The sequence below is a fragment of the Diabrotica virgifera genome, chromosome 3 (assembly GCF_917563875.1).
Source record: "Diabrotica virgifera virgifera chromosome 3, PGI_DIABVI_V3a".
NCBI lineage: Eukaryota > Metazoa > Arthropoda > Insecta > Coleoptera > Chrysomelidae > Diabrotica > Diabrotica virgifera.
This window is the reverse complement of record NC_065445.1, coordinates 188,824,025-188,851,225: the sequence shown is the minus strand read 5'-3', so window position 1 is coordinate 188,851,225 and position 27,201 is coordinate 188,824,025. Positions and strand designations below refer to the sequence as shown.

Sequence of the window (27,201 nt, the reverse complement as noted above, 5' to 3'; positions counted from 1 at the left end):
CTGGGTAGATAGAGTTACGAACAATGAAGTACTGAGAAGAATAGGTAAAGAGAAGGAAGTTGAACTGACAATTAAAGAAAGAAAACTACAGTACCTCGGACATGTGATGCGGGGCGAGAAGTATGGCATCCTGCGACTCATAATGCAGGGAAAGATAGATGGCAGAAGAAGCATCGGCAGAAGACGAATTTCATGGCTGAAGAACCTGAGAGAATGGTTTGGATGCAGCTCAAAACAACTATTTAGAGCTACTGCCTCAAAAATTAAAATAGCTATGATGATTGCCAACCTCCGTAGCGGAGATGGCACCTGAAGAAGAAGAAAGTTTAGCAGAAATGTTTGAAAAACGTAAAATGCGAATACTTGTTGTTTTTATGTTTTTTTTTGCAATTATTGCTATTTTGCAACAAAGGTAACAATTAAAAAAAAAATTAACTAATCTTATATTGTAGAAAATTTAATTACGCAACTTTTATTTTAGTATAACTTTTCTCGGAAGTGAAATCTTTTAAAGTTATAATCAAAAAACGAAGAAAAAAAATCAAATTTTTCCTTAATTTTTTAACATTTTGATTATTTAAACAATGTTCCGTACCTTTTTGAGTGGGAGGATAACTCAATTATTATTATATGGGCGAATTTCAAGCAATATCTGCAAAAAAATTGGAGTCACCTCTCAACGTCCATCTCAAAACAGATCCGCCCTGGACTACAAAGAATATACAAATGTAAAGACTGAAAAAGTTTTGTACACACTTATGACAACAGGTAAAAGGGGGAGAAGTGTACTTTTGAAGTGTGTAAAATTAATAATTCTTAGCTGAGCGCTTTCGGCTTATAAAGCCATCTTCGGAGCTATGGTCAAAAAGGTCAAAATACCACTATGAAGAGAGATGGGTTCCATTTATGATATGAAATACTTCTGTTTCTTATGTAGTTTTTTATTTTATTGGTTGGAAAAAACCTTGTCTGTCTGTTTAAAAAATTGTTCAATTTGCTGCTGGTTAATTTTGTATCCAGAAAAGTTAAACATCAAGAACGAGCACAAAGGACTTTCACACGAAAATTACATTATATATAAAACGAATATTTGATCATGGTAAGGTCAAAAAGACCTTACCATTTGAATACTGCGGTGTCAGATAGCAGCTTTTTTTTTTTTTTTTTTTTTTTTTTTTTTCTCATTTTCTCATATAAAGTGACAGTTGACATATGACATTTTTTAGCAATTGGATTGAACAACTTTTCAACAAAGTCTGTAGTTACATAAATCTGGTTTTTTAAAAAATAATGAAATACATATTGAAAAGAGACTTAAGGTCTAGGATAAACCAATTGACAAGTTATCCTTCACAAACCAAACTCGAATCGTTTTTGAAAATTAATACATGATGTAAAGAAACTTGATGGTGAAGTTTTTTAGGAAGATGGGAAATAAATTAACATTGAATTTGTGAAATGTGATTTTTAAAGAATAAGCTGCCAAATGATTTATTACAAATATTGTTTTAAATGATGCTTTAGTAAAGAATTAAAAAATTTTTAAAAAATTATTTTTTGATTGCATGAGGTCAAACTTCTTCCTCCAGAGCCTCCCACAAGAGTCTGAACAAAGGTTTATAGTTGTAATTAAGATTGATTTGTGTATTCAAGCAAAAATCAGGATTAAGTTTCATTTCTTTAGTTATCTCTAGATCTTCTAAAAGGTTCATTTGTCTATAGTTTTTGATTGGGATGTTATGTAAAATTGTACTGTTTTCGGAAGGAGAGAAGGAATGGTTGCTAAATTTAACATGATAACCAAAATTTGATTTTTCTGGATTGCTGAGATGTTCTTTGATCCTCTGAGATAGGGTCCTCATGGTCCTGCCCACATAAGTCATGTTACAATCCCCACAAGACAGTTTGTAAATACCACTTTTATTTAGTTTGTCGATTTTATCTTTGGTGTGGCTGAAGATGGATTTGATGTTATTTTTCGTTTTGAAAGATATGTTAAGGTTACTGACTTTATTACAAAGTAATCTTGATACTTTTTCTGAAATTGGTCCTAAGTAGGATAAGGATCTATAAATAGCTGTAGTGTTGGGTTCGTTCTCTGTGTTAAACGCTTGGTTTAGTCTCTTTTTGAGTATTGATCTTCTAATGACCTTATCTACAGTAGAAGAGGGGAAACCATTGTTGTTTGCTATTTGTTTAATAATTGAAATTTCGTTGTTGTAATTGTCTTGGGACATGGGGATGTTAAGAAGTCTGTGGACATAACATTGAATAGCTGCCATCTTATGTTGAAAAGGATGGTTAGATGATATGGGTATAATATGGTCTGTTTGAGTAGGTTTTCTAAATACTGAGTATTCTAAAGTAGTAGACGATGAAGAAGTGGAAGATGTATTCTTTTTGATGGTTAGGTCTAGAAAATTGATCATGTTGTTGGTTTCTAACTCTAATGTGAACTTAATTGCTGGATGTAGGTTATTAATTATTGAAAGAATGTTGTTAGGTTCTGAAGGAGGACCTTCTATAAATGCTAAAATATCATCAACATATCTGTACCATAGGATTATTTGTGGATGTGAATGGACAAAATTATTTTCAAGAGAATCTAGGAAAAGATCTGCAAGTAGTGGGGATAAAGGATTTCCCATTGCTAGACCTTCTGGTTGTCTGTAAATTTTGTTGTTGAAGATGAAGAAATCTTGAGAAAGGCAAAATTGAAGTAGTGAGGTGATTTGAGTACATTTGTTGGGGTCTATGTTCTTTGAAATTAAAAGATTGTTGACAATTGGAATGGTTTCAAGTCTAGGAACATTAGTGAAAAGATTGGTTACGTCAAAAGAGACCATAGTAAAATTGTTTGGGAGGTTAGTTGAAGAAAGTTTGGATATTAAATCAAGGGTGTTTTTGATAGTATATTTTGGAGTATAATTAAGAAGATCCTGGAGAAGTGTGTTGATAAATTTGGCTAATGGAGCTAGTGGTGTATTGACGAAACTGACTACAGGTCTTATTGGAACATTGACCTTATGGATTTTGGGAAGACCGTAGGGTCGTGGCATTGAAGGATTGCTAGAAATCAAAGTTTTTGGATTTATTTTAGATTCTTGAAATAAATTTGTAGCATTTGAGATGTTAGTTTTAAGTTCATTTATCATTTTGTTCATTGGGTTTTTGTTGAGTTGGATGAATGCATTGTCAGATAGAAAAGACTCTACTTTGTTGATATAATCTATATTGTACATGATCAAAAGACAATTGCCTTTATCTGCTTTTGTTATTATAAGTTTGTGGATTTTTATTTTATTAGAAATAGACTTGACCAGTTTGAGTTGAGACTGAAAAATTGACATAACCTTATTGTTTGAAGAGTATTTTTGATATGATTGAGTTAGTGTAAGAAGACAAGACATTTTTAAGTTTGTTTTTACAGAGCTTGTGATATTTAAACTGTCTATTATACTGTCAATCTCTACACAAAGCAATTCAATGTTATTTAGATCAGGTTTGGCTGTAATGCAGAACTTGAGACCCCGTCTCAGAAAATCAAGTTCGGATTGTGTGAACTTACAATTAGACAAATTTTTGACTCTTTCATGAAAAGTATGATAAGTTTGTTGACTCACCTGATTCCTGCTGTTGTTATTAATAAAAGTTTGATGTTGATTATTGTTACCTGAACGTTCTGATTTTAGTTTATTTAGTTTTTTGTTGAGTCTTTCATATTTAAGGTGTTTACTCAAAGTTAAATCATCTTGATGTTCTTGACGAGCTTGTTGGAAGGCTGAAAAAGAAGAAGTGACCCCTGCAATCTGGTCATACAATATCTTAAGTTCAATATTAATGTTATTAATTTTTGCATAATGTAGACAGATTTCTTTCCGTAGTAGCTTTCTTTCTAAGTTGGTCTTTAAATTAGCTGGTATATTTTTTGAAGTTTTACATTTGGCAAAAGTTGGTGTTAGATGAAGTTTAATGCATTGCTGGATAAACCAGATATCAATATATAGAAGCTCTCTCCTCGTAGACAATCTGAGGTATTTTGGGATCTCCACTACCATACTGTAGATTTACAAATGTAAAGACTGAAAAAGTTTTGTACACACTTATGACAACAGGTAAAAGGGGGAGAAGTGTACTTTTGAAGTGTGTAAAATTAATAATTCTTAGCTGAGCGCTTTCGGCTTATAAAGCCATCTTCGGAGCTATGGTCAAAAAGGTCAAAATACCACTATGAAGAGAGATGGGTTCCATTTATGATATGAAATACTTCTGTTTCTTATGTAGTTTTTTATTTTATTGGTTGGAAAAAACCTTGTCTGTCTGTTTAAAAAATTGTTCAATTTGCTGCTGGTTAATTTTGTATCCAGAAAAGTTAAACATCAAGAACGAGCACAAAGGACTTTCACACGAAAATTACATTATATATAAAACGAATATTTGATCATGGTAAGGTCAAAAAGACCTTACCATTTGAATACTGCGGTGTCAGATAGCAGCTATCTGTGCTATAGCACTCTGTATAAATAATTATGTAAATGTTTATATTACTGAATAGAGAATTCAAGAACCTTTCAAATGAGCTAGCACACAACCCCTATTCTCATTTAAAAAATCACCAATTACGTCATCACGTCCAGATGGATGATGTCACTAGTATACCATATATGCCACCATATCATAACGTAAAAATAAAAATTGACCTGTTTCGGAATTTTTCCTTAATGTCGCCGGTTTACGAAATAACGAATTTATTCCTTTCATTTGCACCATACTGTCGGTGGAAAATAGTGTCGCGCACGCTTGATTAGCAATTAAAAAACAAAGGAGTTTTGAATATTGTATTGCAAAAAACTCTTCGGTATTTCATTAATCGATGTTTAAAGAATATCTACCTGCCTTGGCAACATTCAAATTTTCAGTTTGTCACATAGTTCATGAGGGTTAAAAATGGCCGATTTCGCAATTTTTCAATTTTTAATCGCTTATATGCCAAAAACTATCATTTTTAGAGAAAAGTCGCTAAAGACCTTTTCTGTTTGGAATGATCCAAAAACCTAAAAAAACTTTTTTCCGTGCAAAAAAAATAATTTTTGAAAAAAAAAACAAAAAAAAACGTTTAAAAAATTTTTACCACCTTTTGGTCCTAGCCACATGCAAATTTGTTAAAAGGAGTCCTTTTTGAGAAAGATTGTGCAAAAAATCCGAATTAGAATATATTTCCTAGCGGATGCGTAGTGGCTTTCTGGACTAGTACGAGTTTATGTAGATGTAGAAACTACTAGAAGTTCGAATACTTTGTAAGGATTAAGATGTTTTATTTTTTGAATAAAAATGGCGCGTCGTATGAAAAAATAGGAGGATAGATTTTTTGTCACAAATTGAACGAGGATTTCAAAAACGATTGCTAATTTGAAATATGTCAGTGGTGTACTATCTTTTTTCTTTAAAAAGTTCAGACCATTGCCTCTATGCGCCCCAATGATAAATATAAAATTCTTAATTGTATGTCAAAAAATGCACAACAACTACCTCTTAAAACTCGCCAAATTGTATTACAATGTTGCCAGTAGTTTCGGCAAAATCGTAAAAAATGTGTAAAATTTTGTTTTCTTCAACGCCCTGTATCTTGAAAATAGATCGCATTACAAACATTTTTTATTAAGCAAACCCCAATTATTTTTCAGTTTTTTACATATTCTAGTGACGGTGTTACCTTTTTTGAAAAATATGTATAAAATTGTAACAAAAAACGAAAAAATGCGGTTTTTATTTTTAAAGGTGCGTTTTACCAATTTTAAAATTTTTTAAAAATTCAGGGTTATTTATTTGTTTCGTGAAAACGAATGTCTTAGTTATTTTTTTATACTCATTTCAAATTTTAAAATCGTTCTAAAATTTAAATTTCCCGCCAAAAATAAAAAAAAAAAATTTTTCGGACAGAACTTTTTAAACCTTACAACTTTTTTATTTAAAGTTTTTGCTAGTTCTCGATGCGGCTGAGATAAAAAATAAAAACATAAAAAACCTAATTAGGCTCTAGGTGGGTCACATGACCACTTAGGGGGCTAAAAATTTCAGAAAGTGAGTTTCACTATATATGCTAATCGGTGACCTATATGGAATGCGAATCGAGTTGGGGGCACTTTTCATCATTTTAAACGGTTAGGCCCTTTCCGTAAAATATTTTTTTGCCGAATTTTTCACTAACGACGGTAAATTGTCACGTAAGAAACCTTCCTTTTTCAAATGCCGTACGATTTTTTTATTTCAGAGATACCAATCCTGAGATTTATTGTCCGCCATTGGAACTACTTTTTTTTTAGGCTTCGACTTTGGCGCCTTCTACAATAATAGTGTACGTTTATAAATGAAAAAGATATATTTTTGTATTCTCTGGGAGTTAGATATTAATATGTAAAAAGATTTATGTTCATTTTTAATAAAGGTTCTGAAAAAAAAACTTGAAAAAATGCTTATTTTTGGTCTTCTAAAGTGTACTAGTACCTTACTCACGCGCTTCTGAAGCTGATTTCAAAGGTGCTCTGCTTGGTGAGGATCCATTTGGACTGTCGACGTAGAGACTATCCAACAGTCTCTATGTTGCGAATAATGCAATGTTATACTGGCGGTATCTTGCATTAAAACAAAGCGAATATTATTTGCGTCTCCATGTCGAGAATAATTACATGCACACACAAAACATTAGTCCCTACAAGTAAACGAGTCTAGAGAGACTAAAGAGACCACACCATGACACAGCCACTTTCGGAAGACTTTTACAAATAAAAGACATATCGACCACAGTTATTTATTAAATCTTTTGCAAGTGGTACTTTCATCAGGGGGCATTTCGTCAAAAAAGATCCCGGTAGTCATCCCGGAATGTCGCAGACATCTACTTAACAAAGTAATATTACAAATAACACACACTGTACAAAGGGCAAACAGATTAAACTAATTGATCGGGGGCTACATTGTCGGCATTTGGAGGTAACAAAATGTACAAAATTATATTTTGTTTTCAAAACGCCGACAATGTACTTCTCGATCAATTATTTGTCATATATTCAAAATCTCCATTATATTATCCTGTAAAATTAAAATTTGGTCATCTGCATAGTGCAGCGTGTAGAGTATCATATCTCCTATTGGTAGTCCCCTTCCATTGCACTTCTTCCTTTGTCTAAAGGCTTCATCAATATAAAGATGTATTGAATAATACTGGCGAGACACAGTATCCTTGCCTCAGCTCTTCAGTGACCAGGAAATCTTTTGATATTTTATTTAATTATAAAAAATATTTTATTATAAAAAATATAAAATATAAAACAATTACCTGAATTATACTTATTTTTACATTCGGAAATACTCTTCGTTAACCTTTGAAACTGTTCCTTTACGTTGGCCCAATCCCAACCAGTATTTCCCATTTCAGCCCATTGATCGTAATCTCTTGAGTTGCCCTCGATGTACATCATAGCGTTAATAGTACTGCTACCACCCAAAACTTTTCCCCTTGGACATCTACAAATTCCGTCTTTAAACCCCAAGCATGCTGTGTCTGATGGTTCCATCTTATATTGCCAGTCTTCGTCTGTGCCTTGGAGACTCGAAAATATAGCGGGAATCTAAAATGCAACATTATTTTCAAGAAAATTAAGTATAAATTTTCAAGTATGAGTAGTTCAAGAACATTGGCTCTCAAAAAATCTCAAGGAATGTATCAAAAACTCCTCTTCATCATTGGTATTTATCATGTCCACTTTGACTTCAGAAACAACAGTTTCTTTAAGAGGCTGTATCAGCGCGTTATCAATATTAATTTGAGAAATAGTAGCCGCACCGTTTTTCGAAAGTTCTGTGAACCTTTGGCAACAGTGCGTTGACAGTACGTGAGACTATCAAATACGAAGGCACAATATTGTGATAATATATTAATATGCTTATTAATTCGATTAAATAATTAATTATTTTAATTGCTACTCATGAAAACAAAACGAAAATTTAATAAAACTTTTCAATAAAAAATATTCTCAGGGCTGATTGATTAGATGTACAGTGGAACCTCGATAAGTCGGATTAATCGGGACCGCGGCCGATCCGGGCTATCGAAAATACGGGTTAGCCGGAGAATATGTTAAAAATTAATAAAATACGGTATACTTAGCAGCGATAGATAGTTGGCGTATTCCATGACGTTTTTCCATCTATCCAGCCAACCTTGACTCGCAGTGAAATTTGGTTCAGAATCAGGCAACATTTTATTCAGCTTGAGTGCTGTTTCTTGAATAATTGGTCCAGACACTGGTAAACCACGTTCCTGTTCCGCACAAAACTACACATACAAAGCGTCGTCGAGACTCTCATTTTTTAGCTTTCTTAGCTTTGCACCGATTGTCCAAACTGTCTTTTGTTATCATTTTGAAACAAAATTCTTTGATTTTAGTTCTATTTTTCTTCCAATCAGATACTGTAGATGTACCGACACCATATTATGCTTCAATTGTTTTTAAAAATTCGCCTTTACCAATCCTACCTAATGCTTCTAGGCTCTTTTCCATTGTCACTACAACATTTTTACGTTTTGTTGCCATTACGTAGACAAAAAAACACAGAAACATCTGAAGCACGACTGCAGATGGGAAGCGAACAATACGACTGTACTACACACAATACGGTCACAATCGGAACGATGTTATGTTATTTAAGAACAGTGGAGACTAAGACCTTTATTTAAAAAATAATTTTTGAAATAGTCTTTTAGTCTTTTTTAAACAATGCTAAGACAGTTTGAAATAAATAAAGGAATACAGGTGCCTGTTGTTTCCGATAATCCGAGACAATGAAAGTCGCTCTGCCGCCGTGTGCCATGAGTCATTTTTACTATCGTACTGTTCAAATTACACAAATACACATTGTCACTCAAATATTATATTACATACATTTTTATTGTTGAAATGTTTGTCTGATGAAAATCGGTCCGGGTTAGCCGGACTTCCGGGTTATCGGGGGCCGACTTATCGGGGCTCCACTGTATTACCTTTATTTTGTGGCTTCTAGTATTTCTCGTTGCTTACTTTATCTAGGACAAAACAGAGAAAATAAATATACTCAAAATCATATAAATTTTATAACTACTATTTATTTACAGATAGATATCATATCATAGAGAGTTTATAACAGATAGATCACATATACTCTGGGCTAATTAGCAAAATTCATGGAAAAGTTATTTACCAGCAATTTTATTGCTGGAATCGAATTATAAGATCCTATATATTAATAATATAGGTATGCAAAGTCCGCAGATAGTGTGCTACTTTTTTTATAAACAAAATGGCGCCGACAAATCGTATTTTTTTCAATTATTGCTCTATAACTCCGAAGATTTTAACTTTACAACAAAAACACTCAAATAAAAATTCACCGCAATTAAATTCTGCATAGAGATATGTTTTTCACGATTTGCTCCGACGAAAATTTTCCTCGGAAAATGCGGGTTTTCCTAACAAAAACTATAATTTTCAAATAAAGTTTTAGGTAAGTAATTATTAATCAATAATTAAATAACTTAGTGACATCAAAGATTTCTTGGTATATATTGTAATTCCAGTAGCCGGTGAAAATTAAACGAATATTTTAGCAACAATTCAATTGTTAATTAACAATTTACGATCGCAATAATAACCAAAATAATCATGATACATTGATCAAACTTATAAAGATTATAAAGATGAGATGCTTGTTTAATATTTTATCGACAAAATATAAATTTTTCTTTTTTTTTGCATAATCTTTAAATTTTGAAAAAAAAAATAGTTATAATACGTTGGTCTAATTAGTAAAGTACAAAGAAAGGTTATTTACCAGCAATTTTATTGCTTTAATCGAATTATAAGATCTTATATATTATTAATATAGGTATGCAAAGTCCACAGATGGTGTGCTATTTTTTTTATAAACAAAATGGCGCCGACAAATCGTATTTTTTTCAATTATTGCTCTATAACTCCGAAGATTTTAACTTTACACCAAAAATACTTAAATAAAAATTCACCAGAATTTATTTCTACATAGAGGCATGTTTTTCCCGATTTGCTCCGACGAAAATTTTCCTCGGAAAATGTGGGTTTTCCCAACAAAATCTCGAATTTTCAAATAAATTTTTTGGGCCAGTAATTATTTATCAATAATTATATAGCTTGGTGAAATAAAAGCTTTCTTGGTATAGATTATAAATTCAGAAGCCGGTTAAGATGAAACGAATATTTTAGCAACAATTCAATTGTTAAATAACAATTTACAGTCGCAATAACAACCAAAATAATCATGAGACATTGATCAAACTTAAAAAGATTATAAAGGTGTGATGCCTATTTAATATTTTGTCGACAAAATATAAATTTTTCATTTTTTTGCATAATCTTTAAATGTTTAAAAAAAATTGTTATAAACAAATTAACATTTCTTAGAAATTGTTTATTATATTCTAATTTTAAAAAATACTTAAAATGCGTATTTCATAGGTCTTGAAAATGAATGTTTTAAAAAATTTTTCCAACCATTTGCAAAAAAGTTAGGAAACAGCAAAATAAATATACCATATCTCCATTGTTTATAATTTGTTTTAATTGTTTCAAAGCCTAAAAGTGAGTCTATGGTACAATCTAATTACTCACAAAGAATGTCAAAAATTAGTGCAATGGTTATATTTTAATCGAAGATTAAAAATACTTTTTTTTGTAATTTTTAGCGCGAAAGTAGGCTTGATACAGAGCCGGAGATAAAATGTTCACTCGAAGCGACTGACACGCATAAACTCGCGCGAGTTGTGTATGTGGGCGGGTAGCTACGGTACTGTATAATTCTACTTTCGCGCGTGTAAATTACAAAAAAATATATTTATAATCTTGAATTAAAATATAACCATTAAGCTGATAATCGATATTGTTTTATAAATAATTAGCTTGTACTTTAAACTCACTTCTACGCTTTGAAAGAATTAAAAAAAAATTATTAACACCGTAGTAATAGTATGTTTACTTTGCTGTTTCATAACTTTTTTGCAAATGGTTGCAAAAAAGTTTTAAAGCATTCATTTTCAAGATATTTGAAATGCGCATTTTAGCTATTTTTTAAAATTATAATATAATAAAAACTTTCTGAGAAACGTTAATTTGTTTATAACTATTTTTTTTAAAGATTATGCAAAAAAATAAAAAATTTATATTTTGTCGACAAAATGTTAAATAGGCATCTCATCTTTATAAGATTTCAAAGTTTGATCAGTGCATCATAATTATTTTGGTTATTATTGCGACCGTAAATTATTAATTAACAATTGAATTGTTGCTAAAATATTCGTTTAATTTTCACCAGCTTCTGGAACTATAATCTAAACCAAGAAGGCTTTTAAGTTGCTAAATTATTTAATTATTGGTAAATAATTACTTATCTAAAACTTTATTTGAAAATTAAAGATTTTGTTGAGAAAACCCGCATTTTCCGAGGAAAATTTTCGTCGGAGCAGATCGGGAAAACACGTCTCTATGCAGAATTTAATCACGGTGAATTTTTATTTGAGTATTTTTGTTGTAAAGTTAAAATCTTCGGAGTTCTAGAGCAATCATTGAAAAAAAAAACGATTTTCGGGCGCCATTTTGTTTATAAAAAAAGTAGCACACTATCTGACGACTTTGCATACCTATTTTATTAATATATAGGATTTTATAATTCGATTCCAGCAATAAAATTGCTGGTAAATAACTTTTCCCAAAAATGGCCTATTCTCCGATAATCAGCCCAGACTAATACTAATATCTAAAAAATGGAAAGCAATAATGCACGATGTCAGATCATATAGAGGAGCAAACGCGGACACAGACCATTTTCTAGTAATAGGAGAAATCAAAATGAAGATTAAAGCAGAGAGAACAAGACAAAAAAAAGATCTGGAGAAGTTAAAAGTACAGGAACTAAGAGAACAATATGAGACAACCCTAAAGGAAAATCTAACACAAGCAAATAACACAGAGGACATATGGAAAAATATAAAAGAATCCATTTTGAATTCAGCTGAAGAGGTGCTAGGACAGAGGGAAATAAAAAGAAGGAAAGAGTGGTGTGATGCAGAATGCGAAAACAAAATCAAACAGAAAAACCAAGCAAGAGATAAATGGATATCAACTAAAGAAGTGCTTCATCGAAACGAATATAAAGAAAAAAGAAAGCAGCCGATAATTGTTGCAAGTACAAAAAAAACTGTGGATCGAAGAGCTGTTAAAGGAACTAGAAAAGAATAGTAAAGACAGCGTCAAACTATTTGGATACCTAAAAGCTCAACAAAGAAAAGGCAGACCAGTATTTAAAATTGACAATAGCTCATGGGAAACACACTTCACAGAACTATATAGATGCAAAGAAAGCCCGGAAGAGGAGGTAGGCGCAATGGAAGACATTAGAGATAATGAAATAGGGATTCCAACATATGATCATTCAAAAAATTAAACAGAAAAGAACACCAGGCCTAGATGAAATTCCCAATGAGCTAATTAAAAACGGAGGGGAAAAGTTATTAACAAGCATCTATAACCTAATAGTTAGAATATGGGAAGCAGAAGAAATGCCCGAGGATTGGAAACAAGGCAGAATTATACCAATATTTAAGAAAGGAGAAGTAACAAACTGTAACAACTATAAAGCAATATCTCTACTTACAACATATAAAATTCTAACAGCCCTCATCAAACAAAAACTCAATCAATTCACAGAGAAAAAAATTGGGGACTACCAGCAAGGATTCAGAGAAGGCAGATCCACTACAGATGCGATCCACATAGTTACACAAACAATTGAAAAATGCCACGAACACAACATAGAACTCCACACCCTCTTCGTAGACTTCAGACAAGTCTTTGACTGTATTGGGAGAAATAAATTATTTATTGAAATGAAAAATCAAGATATACCAGCAAAATTAATCAGATTAACAAAAATGACCATGGATGGAGCTCGAGCTAAAGTAACAACAGAAGAAGGTAGCACAAAATCAATTGCAATAGAAACAGGAGTGCGACAAGGCGATTCCCTGTCAACCACATTATTCAACATAGCACTAGAAAGAACAGTCAAGGCCAGCAAAATTAAAGGAACTATAGCCCACTCCTCAACACAAATAGTTGCATATGCAGATGATTTAGTTCTTATGGGAAGAGACAAGGAAAGATTAAAAGAAGCAGTAACAATCCTGGCAAAAGAAGCACGGAAAAGAGGTCTAGAAGAGAAGCTAACAGGATGAGAGAAATAAAAATAGAAAACTACACTTTTGAAAGAGTCCAACAATTTAAATATTTGGGAGTAACAGTGAATGGTCAAAACAAGAGAAGTGAAGAAGTAACGGAACGAATACTAGCAGGCAACAAAACATACTGGAGATAAAAATGCCAAGTTTCTTGTGGCATTTTTGTGATTTATGGTATACAGCCAGCTACAGGAAGTTTATTTTCCTCGTGGATTTTGTATACTGGAGATATCATAGGCTTATGAAGGACAAGAACTTATCCAGAAATACAAAACTGAAAATATACAGAGTTGCAATCAGACCAGTAGTTACGTACGCAGCTGAGACTATGTGCCTCACGGAAAAAGATGAAGAAAAATTGAGAATATTCGAAAGGAAAATCCTCAGACGCATTATAGGCCCGATAAGAATGGACAACGGAGAAGTGAGAAGAACCATGAATGAACCATGAACTAAGAGACATAATAAAGGGAGAAGATATAGTTAGATTTATTAAAGCACAGAGGCTGAGATGGCTGGGACACATAGAGAGAAGGAAAAACAACCTACTGATTAAGAAGATCACCAGATGGAAACCAGCAACTGAAAGACCAAGGGGAAGACCCAGAGAGAGATGGGAGGACCAGGTCATGAGAGATATCAAAATTCTTGAAGTGACAAACTGGAGGGAACTATGCACATATCGAAATGAGTGGAAGAAAATTGTAACGAAATCCAAATCATACAACAAACTTTGACAACATACAAGTGGAATGCGGAGTGATTCACCGCAATAAGCGAATCTGAGAGCTCTAAGTAAGAGCGGCAAACATTCCACCCGGAATGAAAAGCCCCGGTGATGATGATGACTATTTATTTATATACTATACCGTAAATATATAACATTAAAAATTTATGCTAACTTTATTCTGTTATAAAAAAATTCTTATCTACTTAAAAATAAATCTTTAATTCTACTATCTCCTTTTTGAACCAAAATTCATTCAGATGAATCGGTAGACTGTTCTTATTACTATAAAAAAAATTTTATTTTCACTTTTTAAATAGATTACTTATATCTTATATGAATTTATGAATGAATAATTTATGCTGTGAAACTGTTAAGTTGACAAAAAACAAATATGGTACGTAATACAAAACAACTCTCTCTTTTCACAAATAATCTGACTAACCTTTTCTATCGTCCTTATAATTTCTTCTCTTGGATTGTGTTTTCCTCAGTTCTCCCACAGCGTGCTCCTCGGATGCTGCAACTGTCCTTCTCCTTCAAACGGGTTAAAAAAACATCACTCGCTCGAATTCTCTCCTTAATTAAATCTCTGACTCGATAAAAACAATATCAATTTTTAGAATTCCAAGATTTTTCTCTCAGCTCGATATCTCGTGCAAAGTTTATATAAAACGGCTACTCGTTCCAGACAGAAACTAGAATCTATTCGGACACAAGGAGTTTGTACTTCTCAACTTGATCACGATTTCGCCTCAACACGAATCTGCTTCCACGGCCACCAAATTAACATACTTTACACAAAAATACTACTTTCAAAAACTGGACTGCCTGCTTTTAATGTTAATTACACAGTAAATTCTTTTTCTCTCCTCAATCTGACACTCACCACTCTATTCCCCTTCCATCGGTCTCCTTTCCAATCACAAACATTCTCCACACATCATATCCCTACTTTTTTTCTTAAGAACAAATAGTATTGGATACAAAATTTCTGTCTCGTCAATTGCCAGGAGATATTAAAATTAAACTTACTTACAATCTAGAAAAACCCTCTATTCTAACTAATCAAAATTGTTTAAGATCCGTTTCTTTCTGCGAAAACACTTAGAATCATTGTCTATTGTTCACTCCAAATGCGGATACAATAACTTTCTAAACAAGCGTTCGTATTTCATCGTTTTTGAAATATATAAATAGTTCGTAAAAACTTTTCCACTAAATTTTACTCTTCCGCGAAACACTGCTTACGGCTAAATTATTTTATTTACAAATTGACTAAATACAGGGCCATGAAAATTTACGATCTCGTGATCTTTGACATAAAATTATTTCTCTAAATTTTCCCCATAAAAATTTTTAACAATATATTGTGATGACGGTGACTATTTCTCTATGTTGCCAAATCAACTTAAGTTCGATTTCTTGTTAGTGGCCCGCTTTAAACCGGTCACTCACGGTATTGCGGCGTCGTTCAACTTAAGTCGTTGGGTGCTAGCTCATTTGAAAGGTGATTCAATTCTCTATTCAGTAACCTAAACGTACAGGTTGTCCAGAAAAAAAATTTGAATTAAAGTAATCAAGACAAAAAGAAAAATGTACATAATTTTTAATTCCAAAATCATTTTACTTACTGCTGTCAGAAAACAGGAATAAAATGTTTATTTGACAAATAAAATATTGTTTTAGCTTAAATTCAATGTTAACGCTGCCACCCACCTGAATATTGGCAGTTTGCTTATTTAGTGCGAAAAGCAATGTTTATTTGTGAAATAAACATTTTGAAGTGTCGCTGTGGTATACCGTAATATTCGTATTTATACACTTATTATTTATTTATTATTTTTACATTATTTATTTGTATTATATTAATAATAAATTATAATGTTTGTATGTATCACGACATAGTAAGTACGTTTTCTACGTTTGAGTTTGACAGATCAGTCAAAGTCAAACTAAATTTTAAAATATTAATAAAAAAGGTTATGTTTACATTTTTGTATAACGGACTCTCCTTTTAATGGGAGTAAATAGAAAACTGACTCTTCCATCATCTATTTCGAGTCTAAAGGCGCATTCTCACGGTTCGATTTTATTTGATCAACTTTATTGGAATAACTAAATTCGAATAATAATAGCTGTGACATATGTTTCAATTTTAATCGGTCAACTTTTGTCGATTCAGCAAAAGATTGATCGAGTCCAACTTTATCTTTCAACTTGACTTTTTTCAGGCGAGTTGAATCATGTTTGAAGCGTATGAACATTTGTTGGTCGACTTGAATCAGTCTTGGCTGCGTAAATTGTTATCAGTAGTAATTGCACAAGAGTTCTAAAATTATCGAATTTTTCCCGACTGACAATTTGATAGTTTTAATTTCACGACCCGAAGGGGAGTGAAATTATGTCGAAAGTGTCACGAGGGCAAAAATTCGATAATAATTTTAGAGATCGAGTGCAATTTGCTGCGATTATTTCATGAATAAAACTGTTCAAAACCAAAATTTTATTGTAATTTATTTACAGTCGGAAAAATGAAAGAATACCCATGGACAATCACACCAATCACTTATTTTGTATTTGCTGTCTTTTTCTATAAATAACAAACGTTTGTTATAGAAAAAGACAGCAAATACAAAATAAGTGATTGATGTGATCGTTCATGGGTATAGGGCTTTTCATTCACAGTCATTTGTTTCGAGCTTCTGTCATGTGCCACATAATAATAATATATCTACGTTATACGTTATTGGTATTTTACAATGATACAACCAAAGACGTATGACGTAGATATAATAATATTATGTGACACATGACAGAAGCTCGAAACAAATGACAATCGATGAAAAGGCCTATTCTTTCATTTTTCCGACTGTATGTAAGTACAAATTACTACACTTAAACACACAGTTGTTATAAATATTTGACGGTTGAAACTAATCACTTTTATAACTTTTAAAACAGTAATTGTCATTAATGTCACTGAATGTATTTTTTCGTAGCAACGAAGGGCATCTGACGTAATATACTTGGTGACGGGATATTATCAAAAATTATCGGGTATAATATCACAAGAGAGTGAGAATAAATTGACAATAATGCGACAGTTTTTCGAAAATTTGTTGTCTGGCAATAGACACGAGAGCCCGCAGGGTTCGAGTGGCTATTGTCCAATGACAACAAATTTGAGAAAAAATGAAGCATTACTTTCTTATTTATTCTTACTGTCGTGTGATATTCGTAAGATTATTTTTTAATGCTTACATATAAAATTCAAGTCTTTATATAAAAACAGTCAATGACATTGATCCCACTTATTGTGACACACATTTTTCAACTTGTCAAAGTGAAAATCATAGTTTAGCAAATATTTAGATGAAGATATTAATAAAACGTTAGTTAATTTATTTATTAATACAGTTTTTTTCATGAAATAATCTTACCGAAGTAAATCGAGCGCATTTTGTGTTCTCCTCGTGATAACTTAACATTAGATGCAGAACTAAAAGTATATTATGGATATTTTCTTAAATGTGACAGTTATCAAAACTAGGAAACTGGTTGCCATTAAACAAAAACAATCTACTTAAAAAAATTCTATCGGTAATTTTCTACAATAGATAATTCTCAGTATAATTTTAATCTGATTGGACAGAATTAAACACGTCATCAAATATCTTACTATACGATTGGAAGTTAAAATCATTAAAAAATAATCACTTTCATTTTTATTTCTGTAGCTTTATATTGGTCAGAATCTCCTATGAATGAAATAATCGTTTAAATTAACAAAATGAGTTTAAAGTGGTCAGAGAGTGTTATCTTCAGATGTTTATATACTTCTGTATCCTCCATTCTTTTAGCAGAGTTTGTTTAACACAACATTCATTCCGTCTTTTAATCCAATTTCGTATCCAGAAACTTCATTATTTTTTTTAATCCAATTTCGTATCCAGAAACGACGTTTTTTATGTTCTTTATTCCATCTTAACATAATTTTCGTCAGTTACTGAATCAGTAAACTACTAATAATATTTATACTTTTGCGTATAACTACACTTGGCGCCATTTCATTAAAACTAATTGCTTCAATTTTGTTTGAAATGTGTGAACAAAAACTTGACCGATTTTAGTTGATCCACTAAAGTTGATGAACTAAAATCGAACCGTGAGAATGCGCCTTAATCGAATGGAATCTACTTGAACAATAGAATGTATAAGATATCACAATGAATTTAAAGAAGGGAATATGGAAAAATCCAGACCCTTTGAAAAGAGGATTCCCTTCCAGTTAGTCTAAATACGAGGACTGGCCAAGTACCTAAGAGGTGGAGGCCATGAAACTACAAGAAGAAGAAGAGAAGAAGTATTCACAATGGCAACCACTATAAACCTCAAATACAGCTGTTGTGTAATCTGTCAACCTATGAATATATTGTTTTTTTTTACATTGTCTGACGTTCTAGACGTCACTAGACATAAAAGTAAACTGTCCAACAACTGAGAGGTATGTATTACTTCAATGTACCCGTATGTCTAGTAGCGTGAGGGTTACTGTATATGCCAAAAAATCACAATTTAAAAATAAAAATCGAACTGTTTCGGGATATACAGTGGTGTTAAAAAGTCCTGCATCACCTTACCAAATACGTGGTCTGTCGTCGATTTTTCCTTGTTCAGCATACTTCTTAATGACTCTAATTACTGTAGATTGATTACAGTTTACTGCGGATGCTATTTCGCGACTATATTTGTCGTTTTTATGGTGAAAAATAATTTCAAAACGCTTTTCGTTCGATAATTTAGTTTGGTCTGAGATGACATTTTGATCTTTTTATCAAAAATCAAAGAGCGAATAAATGTGTTATGGTAACTACAGTGTTTATATAGTCAAAATATGTGGCAAATTTGTCATTAAGATTCAATTTAATAGTACTTTAACGACTTAATAATCACCTCATAATTTTCTCGGATTATGGGAAATCCCTTCAATCAGATTATTTAATCTTTTCTGTAGAATTTTGAGCTAGTAATTAAAAAAACATTAGAGTATGTATGTAGGGGAGCCCAAGCAGGGATTTTTGCAGTTACTCGAGCGCGTCAGATTATCATATGGGGAAAAACCTGGTACCCTGTAGATGTACCTCTACCATATATTGGCTCTTAACACAGGGGAGTTCGTTAAGGAGGTCCCGAAAAAAAAAAATCTATCCTTAAAGAAACTCGAAATTGTCAGATTAAGATAAGGTAAGTTAAGTACATGCAAAAGAGTGTATATTTCAAAAATCTGACGATTTGAGCCGGGCGTAAGGAAATGGGCGAGTCCCAAAGTTTCACAAGAAAAAAGCGAATATTTCGCGAAATGAATGACAGATCGAAAAACTAAAAAATATGTGCTCAATATTTTTTAAAAATCTATCGAATGATACCAAACACGACTTCCCGCGGAGAGGGGTGGAGGGTAAATTTAATATTTTAAATACGAATCCCACGATATTTCGCGAAATGAACATCAGATCGAAAAACTGTAAAATACACTTATTCAATATTTTTGAAAAATCTATCGAATGACACCCAACACGACGCCCCACGGAAGTGGGGTGGGGGGATACTTTAAAATCTTAAATAGGAACCCTCATTTTTTATAGCAGATTTGGATTCCTTACGTAAAAATAAGTAACTTTTATTCGAAATATTTTTTCGAATTCTGGATAGGTGGCGTTATAATCGGAAAAAACGATTGTTGGAAATGGAAAATTAAATTAAAAAATGGCAAGCGCCCACTAAAATGGAAAACTTTACTTAACTTTTTTTGGTTTTAGGACCTACTCTTCACAACCCAATAGGTCCCCAAAGCGCTCGAGTGACTGCACATTTAGCATACTTTGCTCCCCTACCATATAAAGATAATGCTAATTACAAGCACAAACTTTAAATGAATTAGCGAAAATATACAAAAAACTTGTGTTAAACCTCAAAAACTATAAGGCGCTTAGGTGAGGCAGGACTTTTTAACACCACTGTATTTCCAAAATCGCCCATTCATGTAAAAATGAATTTATTCAAACCGTTACGTGCTCACTGTATAAATTTCTATGAAAAATACTTACGTCACTTGATGCAGACGGATATCCTCCAGCTTCCAGCAGTAGAACCCTCCATTCGGGATTTTCGGTTAATTTATTTGTCAAAACCGATCCCGCAGATCCAGAACCAACAACGATGAAGTCAAATTCATCACCATCTTTAATCAATGGACCATAGTCGTCATTGTACACTTTTTGTAAACCGAGTCGGCATTTGGTCTGAAGCAAAGTATTAATTAAAGTAAGAAAAAGGTATCCAGCCCCGCTCTGAAGATTTCCTGGACAGGCATCATGTAATGTATTTGTTAAATCCATGATAACTGACTAAATTTCTTATTTAAGGTTTTGATATTTTTCACTAGTCCGATCTTATCTCGCTATTTTTATCGCTATAATAAACAAATATTAAATCTATAATAAATATAGTTTCTTACTACTAGTCTATTTTTTATGATAAATGTTAAATGTTTACGAATAGCACGTTAAGTTATCAATGATTATGCAATATATTACACGAAAATGTAATTACGAGCCCTAACAATTATACAGAGTGTAACAAAAAGGTAGGTCATAAATTAAATCACATATTCTGGGACCAAAAATAGTTTGAATTTAACTTACCTTAGTACACATGTACACATAAAAAAAGTTACAGTCCTTTGAAAAAAAGTTACAAAATGAAAAATTTTTCCAATATATCGAAACTGTTACAGATTTTATATTGAAAATGAATAGGTATATGGCTTTCTTATGGTTGGAACATTTTAAAAAAAATTAAAATTTAATGAAAAATTCGTCTTATACAATACAATAAAATACAATGCAAATTAAATTACAGAACAGTACGCAATTGCTTTGACGTTACTGTTACTTTATCTTTATATTAATTTTTTTGACCAAGAATTAATACAAAATACGTAATACAATTCTTTATACTCGTTACTATCCAAAGTATCCAACACCCTAAGTAGGATATTGTTACTTTCCCTAGTCCAATACCCTATTATACCGTTAATTCGTTACTTTAAATATTTCGGTATTTTGTTTATAGGGCAGCCGAATTATCTGTTAATTTGTCTCGTTACTTTTGAATAACATTAATACTACAATGATTAAAGTAATTTAAAAAAGCATGAAAATAGAGAAGCATACCTTTAAGTTTAAAATGCGAAAGTGTCAAATGAAATTTAAACTGTTAATTTTTTGTTTGTAGTCTGCTGCGCGATTAAAAAGAATGAGTTTAAATTTCTTTACCAAAGATAAGCATACCGAAAACTGAAAAGGTAACCTGTTTCGTGATTAACAACGCGACATGTGTCGGTGTCATAAACACCAAAAGAATTGCATATCAAAGAGAGAAGCTTATTGTTCATTTTGTTAAAATATAATAGAAATAGACTGTTGTTTGATAGTCGAAAATAGCCTCGCATTTTCAGCAAATTTCAGTTTGTTTGATATCGCACACTCAGCGGCTAACAAAGTTTAGTCTAATAACTTAGGCCAATAAAATTTGTAATATTATATCTTATCAGCTAAGCTAAGATGACATATATTTTTAAAATGTTGTTGCGGCTGTTATCAAAATCTGGACAATTAATTTCAGAGCGAAGAAATCGTCTGCTGGGAAAGGATGTTCAAAATGTTTTATTTTTACATTGTACTTATGACCCCTGAGTACGTATCAAATGTGACAAATTTTCTTTAAATCGATATTTTGATTCGCTATGTATGCTTATGGTATTGTGCGTCTCATAGAGTCTCTATACATCTAAGCATATACCCGAAATATTATACTACTTAAATGACACTCGGTCCTAACTGCAAGACGCAAGAGTCTCGCAGGGTTAGTCTCGGTCTTGCTCAAATCTTGCAGGCACAGTCCTGGTCTTGGTCTTGCTAAAATTAGGCGGTCTTGGTCTTGGTCTTGCGAAAATGCAAGAACAAGACCAAGACTGCAAGACCAAGACCCATTTTGGGCAACACTAGTGTACCTACATAGTAAAATCCAAAGATATCCATATATCCAAAGAAATCCATAGATATAATTCCTATGGATATGGCCTTAGGGCAACATATGACTCCCACACGTGGTACGTGGCTTGCTAGGTAATAATTAATTAGGTCATTATGTGGAAAGAGGTGAAAAACAACTAATAGTTGAGAGTTCGAAAGCGAATCTACTTTTCGAATTTTTAATTAAATGTACTTGTGATTAATGGTGTACAGCCAGCTACAGGAAATTCTTCCTTGTGGATAAAAAAAAATACAGTGAAATTTGTGCACCTCATAATCTTCTTCTTCTTTACGTGCCATCTCCGCGACGAAGGTTGGCAATCATCATTGCTATTTTCACTTTCGACACTACAGCCCGAAAGAGTTCAGTTGAGCTGCATCCAAACCATTCTCTGAGATTTCTCAGCCAGGACATTTTTCTCCTACCTATGCTGCGCCTTCCTTGAATCTTTCCCTGCATAATTAATTTTAGGAGTTCATATCTGTCACCACGTGTTATATGACCCAAGTATTGAAGTTTTCTGATTTTGATAAAATCCAGTATCTTCCTGCTGTTCTGTATGCTCCTTAGTACTTCCTCATTGATTATTCTGTCTGTCCAGGAGATTCTCAGCATTCTTCGATACGTCCACATCTCAAATGATTCCAATCTATTGAGGCATTGTTTATTGAGAGTCCATGTCTCCACACCATACAAAAGAACAGAAAATACATAACATTTTAGTACTCGCTTTCTAAGATCTAGGCTGAGGTCTCTACTACACAATATTTGTTTCATATTAGTGAATGCACTTCTAGCCTTTTCTATTCTAATTCGGATTTATTTGGTATAATCGTTTGTTTCACTAATGTTCGTTCCTAAATATTTATAATTCTGAACTCGTTCTATCGTCTTATTATTTACGTGTATATTGATGTTTCTAATATTTTTCTTTGATATAACCATGAATTTCGTTTTCTTTATGTTTAGTGACAGACCAAATTCTTCACTTATTGCAACAACCTTATTTAAAATTCTTTGTAGATCTTTAATAGTTTCTGATATTAGTATTGTGTCATCGGCGTATCTAATTTCACATATGGGTAGGCCATTTATTTTTATAACACACTTACTAAGGAAGTAAAACCTCACTTGTAGGTATTTATTTTTATGCCTACTATTTCATCTTCTAATGTTTTTTTGAATATTTCTTCTGAGTATGCATTAAACAGTGATGGCGACAAGACACAGCCCTGTCTAACGTATTTGATTTGATTTTTATTTTATTGGTGTTTAAATTATTTATTCTTATGACAGCTTCTTGTTCATAATACAGATTATTTATTATTCTTATATCCCGTGTGTCGATGTTCTTTGTTCTCAGTAGTTTTATTAACGGATTATGTTTCACCGTATCGAATGCCTTGTTATAATCTAGGAAGCAGACATATATGTCCTGGTTTACATCGCTGTATTAGCACATTTACTGCAAATAATGCTTCTCTGTTGAAGTTGAAATATTTCTGTTGGTATTTCGTCCGGTCCTACAGCTTTCCCAGTTTTCAGTTCTTTAATGGTGGGTTTTACTTCACTTTCTGTTATTTCTGGTCCATTCTCTTCAACGAAATATTCGTTATCTATTGTGCCTCGGTTGTCGTTAAACAGCTGTTCTATATAGTTTGTCCATACCAAAAATTTGTTTTCTGTATCCATTACTATGTCTCCCTTTTCATTAACTAGTATATTTTGTTTGTATTCTGGTTTTCTAGTTAATTCTTTTATTTTCCTGTGTACATTAAAGCTGTCATGTTTATGTTGTAGCGTTTCTATTTCATCACATTTTTCTTTTAACCAATTTTCTTTTGCTATGCGAATTTGTCGCCGTATTTCGTTTTGTGTTTGCTGGTATAACGATTTATTTTTGTCCTTACATGCTCTTCTTTTGTTCATTAAGTTTAGTATTTCGTCTGTCATCCAACCTTTTTTCTTTTCTTTGGGTTTGCGTAGATACTTTTTGAAGGTTCTATTAAGTCACCTCATAATACTCTAGGCTAATTATCAAAATACAAGGAAAAGTTATTTACCAGCAATTTTATTGCTGGAATCGAATCTAATGATTGTATATTAATAATATAGGTATGCAAAGTCCGCAGATAGTGTGCTACTTTTTTGCTCTATAACTCCAAATATTTTAACTTTACACCAAAAACACCCAAATAAAAATTCACCGTAATTAAATTCTGCATAAAGACGTGTTTTTCACGATTTACTTCGACGAAAATTTTCCCCGGAAAATGTGGGTTTTTCCAACAAAATCTTTAATTTTTAAATAAAATTTTAGATAAGTAATAATTGTTTATCAATAATTAAATAACTTGGTAATATAAAAGCTCTTTTCGTATAGATTATAATTCCAGAAGCCGATAAAAACTGAATGAACAATTTAGCAACAATTGAATTGTTAATTAAAAATTTACGGTCGCTATAATAACCACAATAGTTATGATACATAGGAATAACTATGATTTTTGGCAATTTTCACTCGTAATATCGATAGTTTTTATTATAATAATATATGTTATAAGTATTATAAAGATATGAAAATTGGTGTGGACTGAAATGAAAAGGTGATGGTTCGAAAATTATGATCCTATTGTTTATATATTTGCCGTTAATGCCGGTCAACTTTGACTGGTTGTATCTCAGGAACCACTCATCACAATTAAAAGTTTTTTCTTTTAAAAGAAGCATCCTGCCCCCTTTTTTTTCAATACCGTTTTCATGATTTAATTTAATTTAATATTTCCCGAGATATTCAGTTTGTTTATAAGCCAAAAAATTGTTTATAATTTCAGAATATTCCTGACGCCGCTTAAATAGTCAAATTTCAATTCTTTAAAGTACATTAGATAGGTACAGTGTCTGTTTATACAAAAATCATAGTTATTTTTATGCTTCGTAATTATTGTGGTTATTATAGCGACCGTAAATTTTGAATTAACAATTTAATTGTTGCTAAACTGTTCATTTAATTTCCATCGGCTTCTGGTATTATAATCTATACGAAAAGAGCTTTGATATTACCAAGTTATTTAACTATTGATAAACAATTACTTATCTAAAATTTTAGTTGAAAATTAAAGATTTTGTTGGAAAACGCCGCATTTTCCGGGGAAAATTTTTGTCGAAGTAAATCGGGAAAAACACGTCTCTATGCAGAATTTAATTACGGTGAATTTCTATTTGGGTGTTTTTGGTGTAAAGTTAAAATCTTTGGAGTTATAGAGCAAAAATTGAAAAAAAAAAAACACGATTTTCGGGCGCCATTTTGTTTATAAAAAAAGTAGCACACTATCTGCGGACTTTGCATACCTATATTATTAATATATACAATCATTAGATTCGATTCCAGCAATAAAATTGTTGGTAAATATTTTTTCCCAAAATTGGCCTATTCTCCGATAATCTGCCAAGACTATAAAAATTTGATGGGGGTTTTCTTCCCTTAAATCCCCCAATATTTGTGTACGTTCCAATTAAATTATTATTGTGGTGCCGTTAGTTAAACACGTTTTTTGCCTCTTAGTACTTTTTCGATAAGCCTATTTTTATCGAGATATTTTGAACATTTATCAAATCCACCACATATCTCTAAATAGTTAAGTAAAATTATAGAATATTATTTTCATAATATTATTACCAAGTCTCTATCATCTTACTTAACCATTTACAAATATGTGGTGGATTTTACAAATGTTTAAAATATCTCGATAAAAACTGGTTTATTGAAAGAGTAGTAAGAGGTAAAAAAGTTTTATTAAACAGGTTGTGTTGAACTAATGGTACCACAATAATAATTTAAATGGAACGTACATAAACATTTTGATGGGTTCAAGGGAACAAAACCCCCACAAAATTTTTTTGGCCACATGCCCATTTTCAATATAAAATCTATGTATCAACACTTTTCGATATATTGGAAAAATCTATTTTTTTTGTAACTTCAAAGGAGTAACTTTTTTATGTACACATTTGTACTAAGGTTAGTTAGGTTCAATCGAACTATTTTTGTTCCCAGTATGTGATCCACAAGCCATACATACTTTGGACCTTTCACGTAAATGGTCAAAGTCAAGACAGCAAATCAGTTCCCCTTTCCAATCCAGAGATGTCGCCTTTAGACAATTTTCTTGTCACATTTAACAATTGACAGTTGAAAATTAAATTAATGATATTTTTGTAATATTTACTTTTTATTTTACAATTTGTGGCTTAATTATTATAGTGGTGTTACGTTTTTAATCAGATTTAATCACAATTTTAATCAATTTTATTACCCTTCTCTCCGTTTTTATAAGTAGAATTTTTAGTTTACACTAAGCGTTGGATCTTCCCGTGCTGTGTTTCTATACATTTAAAAAACAATATAATGGAACCTGAAACAGTTTATTCCGACAGACGAGTGTGTCAACATTTTGGGCCTATATATTTTTTGGAATTATAAGGTATTTATCTAAAAAAAAACCCTCTAAGCAATCCCCCCCCCCCTCACTTGCAAAAATTAAAAAACAAATAGCGCTGATTTATGAGCTATTTATGAGCTTTCATATTCCGCAAATTCAAAATTTTGAGCTCGTTGCACTGGGCAGGAATTTAATATTTTAGGGGGGGGGGGCATAATTTTTGCAAGTGGGGAGAGGGGCAGCTCATTAAACATATCTTACAAAAACATTGCTTTCACGTGAGATATGGCAGAAGTGCTTAGCATTTTGAAAACAAATGGGAATATTTGAAGTTTTCAGTGAAACTATGATTTTTGATGGGTTCGATCTGTAGTCGATCGAGCTGTAGTCACATAGTTATAATAAATTTTGTGGAAGTATAGAAAACAAACGTTTTCAGTGTTTTATTATTAGATACTATGATTTTTGTTTATATTGGTATTTCAACCCCGATTACAACACTACTATACCTACTACCATAACTTTAGACATAAGTATTAGACAAGACTTGTAGTATTTTCTATGTAGATGGCTAACTTTTAAGGTAATTTTAAGTTATAGTATAATATTTTAATAAAACATTGGATTGTCTT

At 32.0% G+C, this 27,201-nt stretch overlaps 1 protein-coding gene across 1 annotated transcript in view; it reads right to left on the bottom strand.

Moving 5' to 3' along the window:
* LOC114329242 (uncharacterized) overlaps positions 1-27,201 on the bottom strand; it is a 112,009-nt gene that overhangs the window by 15,765 nt on the left and 69,043 nt on the right. Inside the window, exons 6-7 of the mRNA XM_050647634.1 lie at positions 20,138-20,437; positions 7,337-7,628 (exon numbers count right to left, since the gene is read on the bottom strand). Of these exons, the coding sequence (XP_050503591.1) occupies positions 7,337-7,628; positions 20,138-20,437 (592 nt within the window). The remainder of the gene's footprint in view (positions 1-7,336; positions 7,629-20,137; positions 20,438-27,201) is intronic.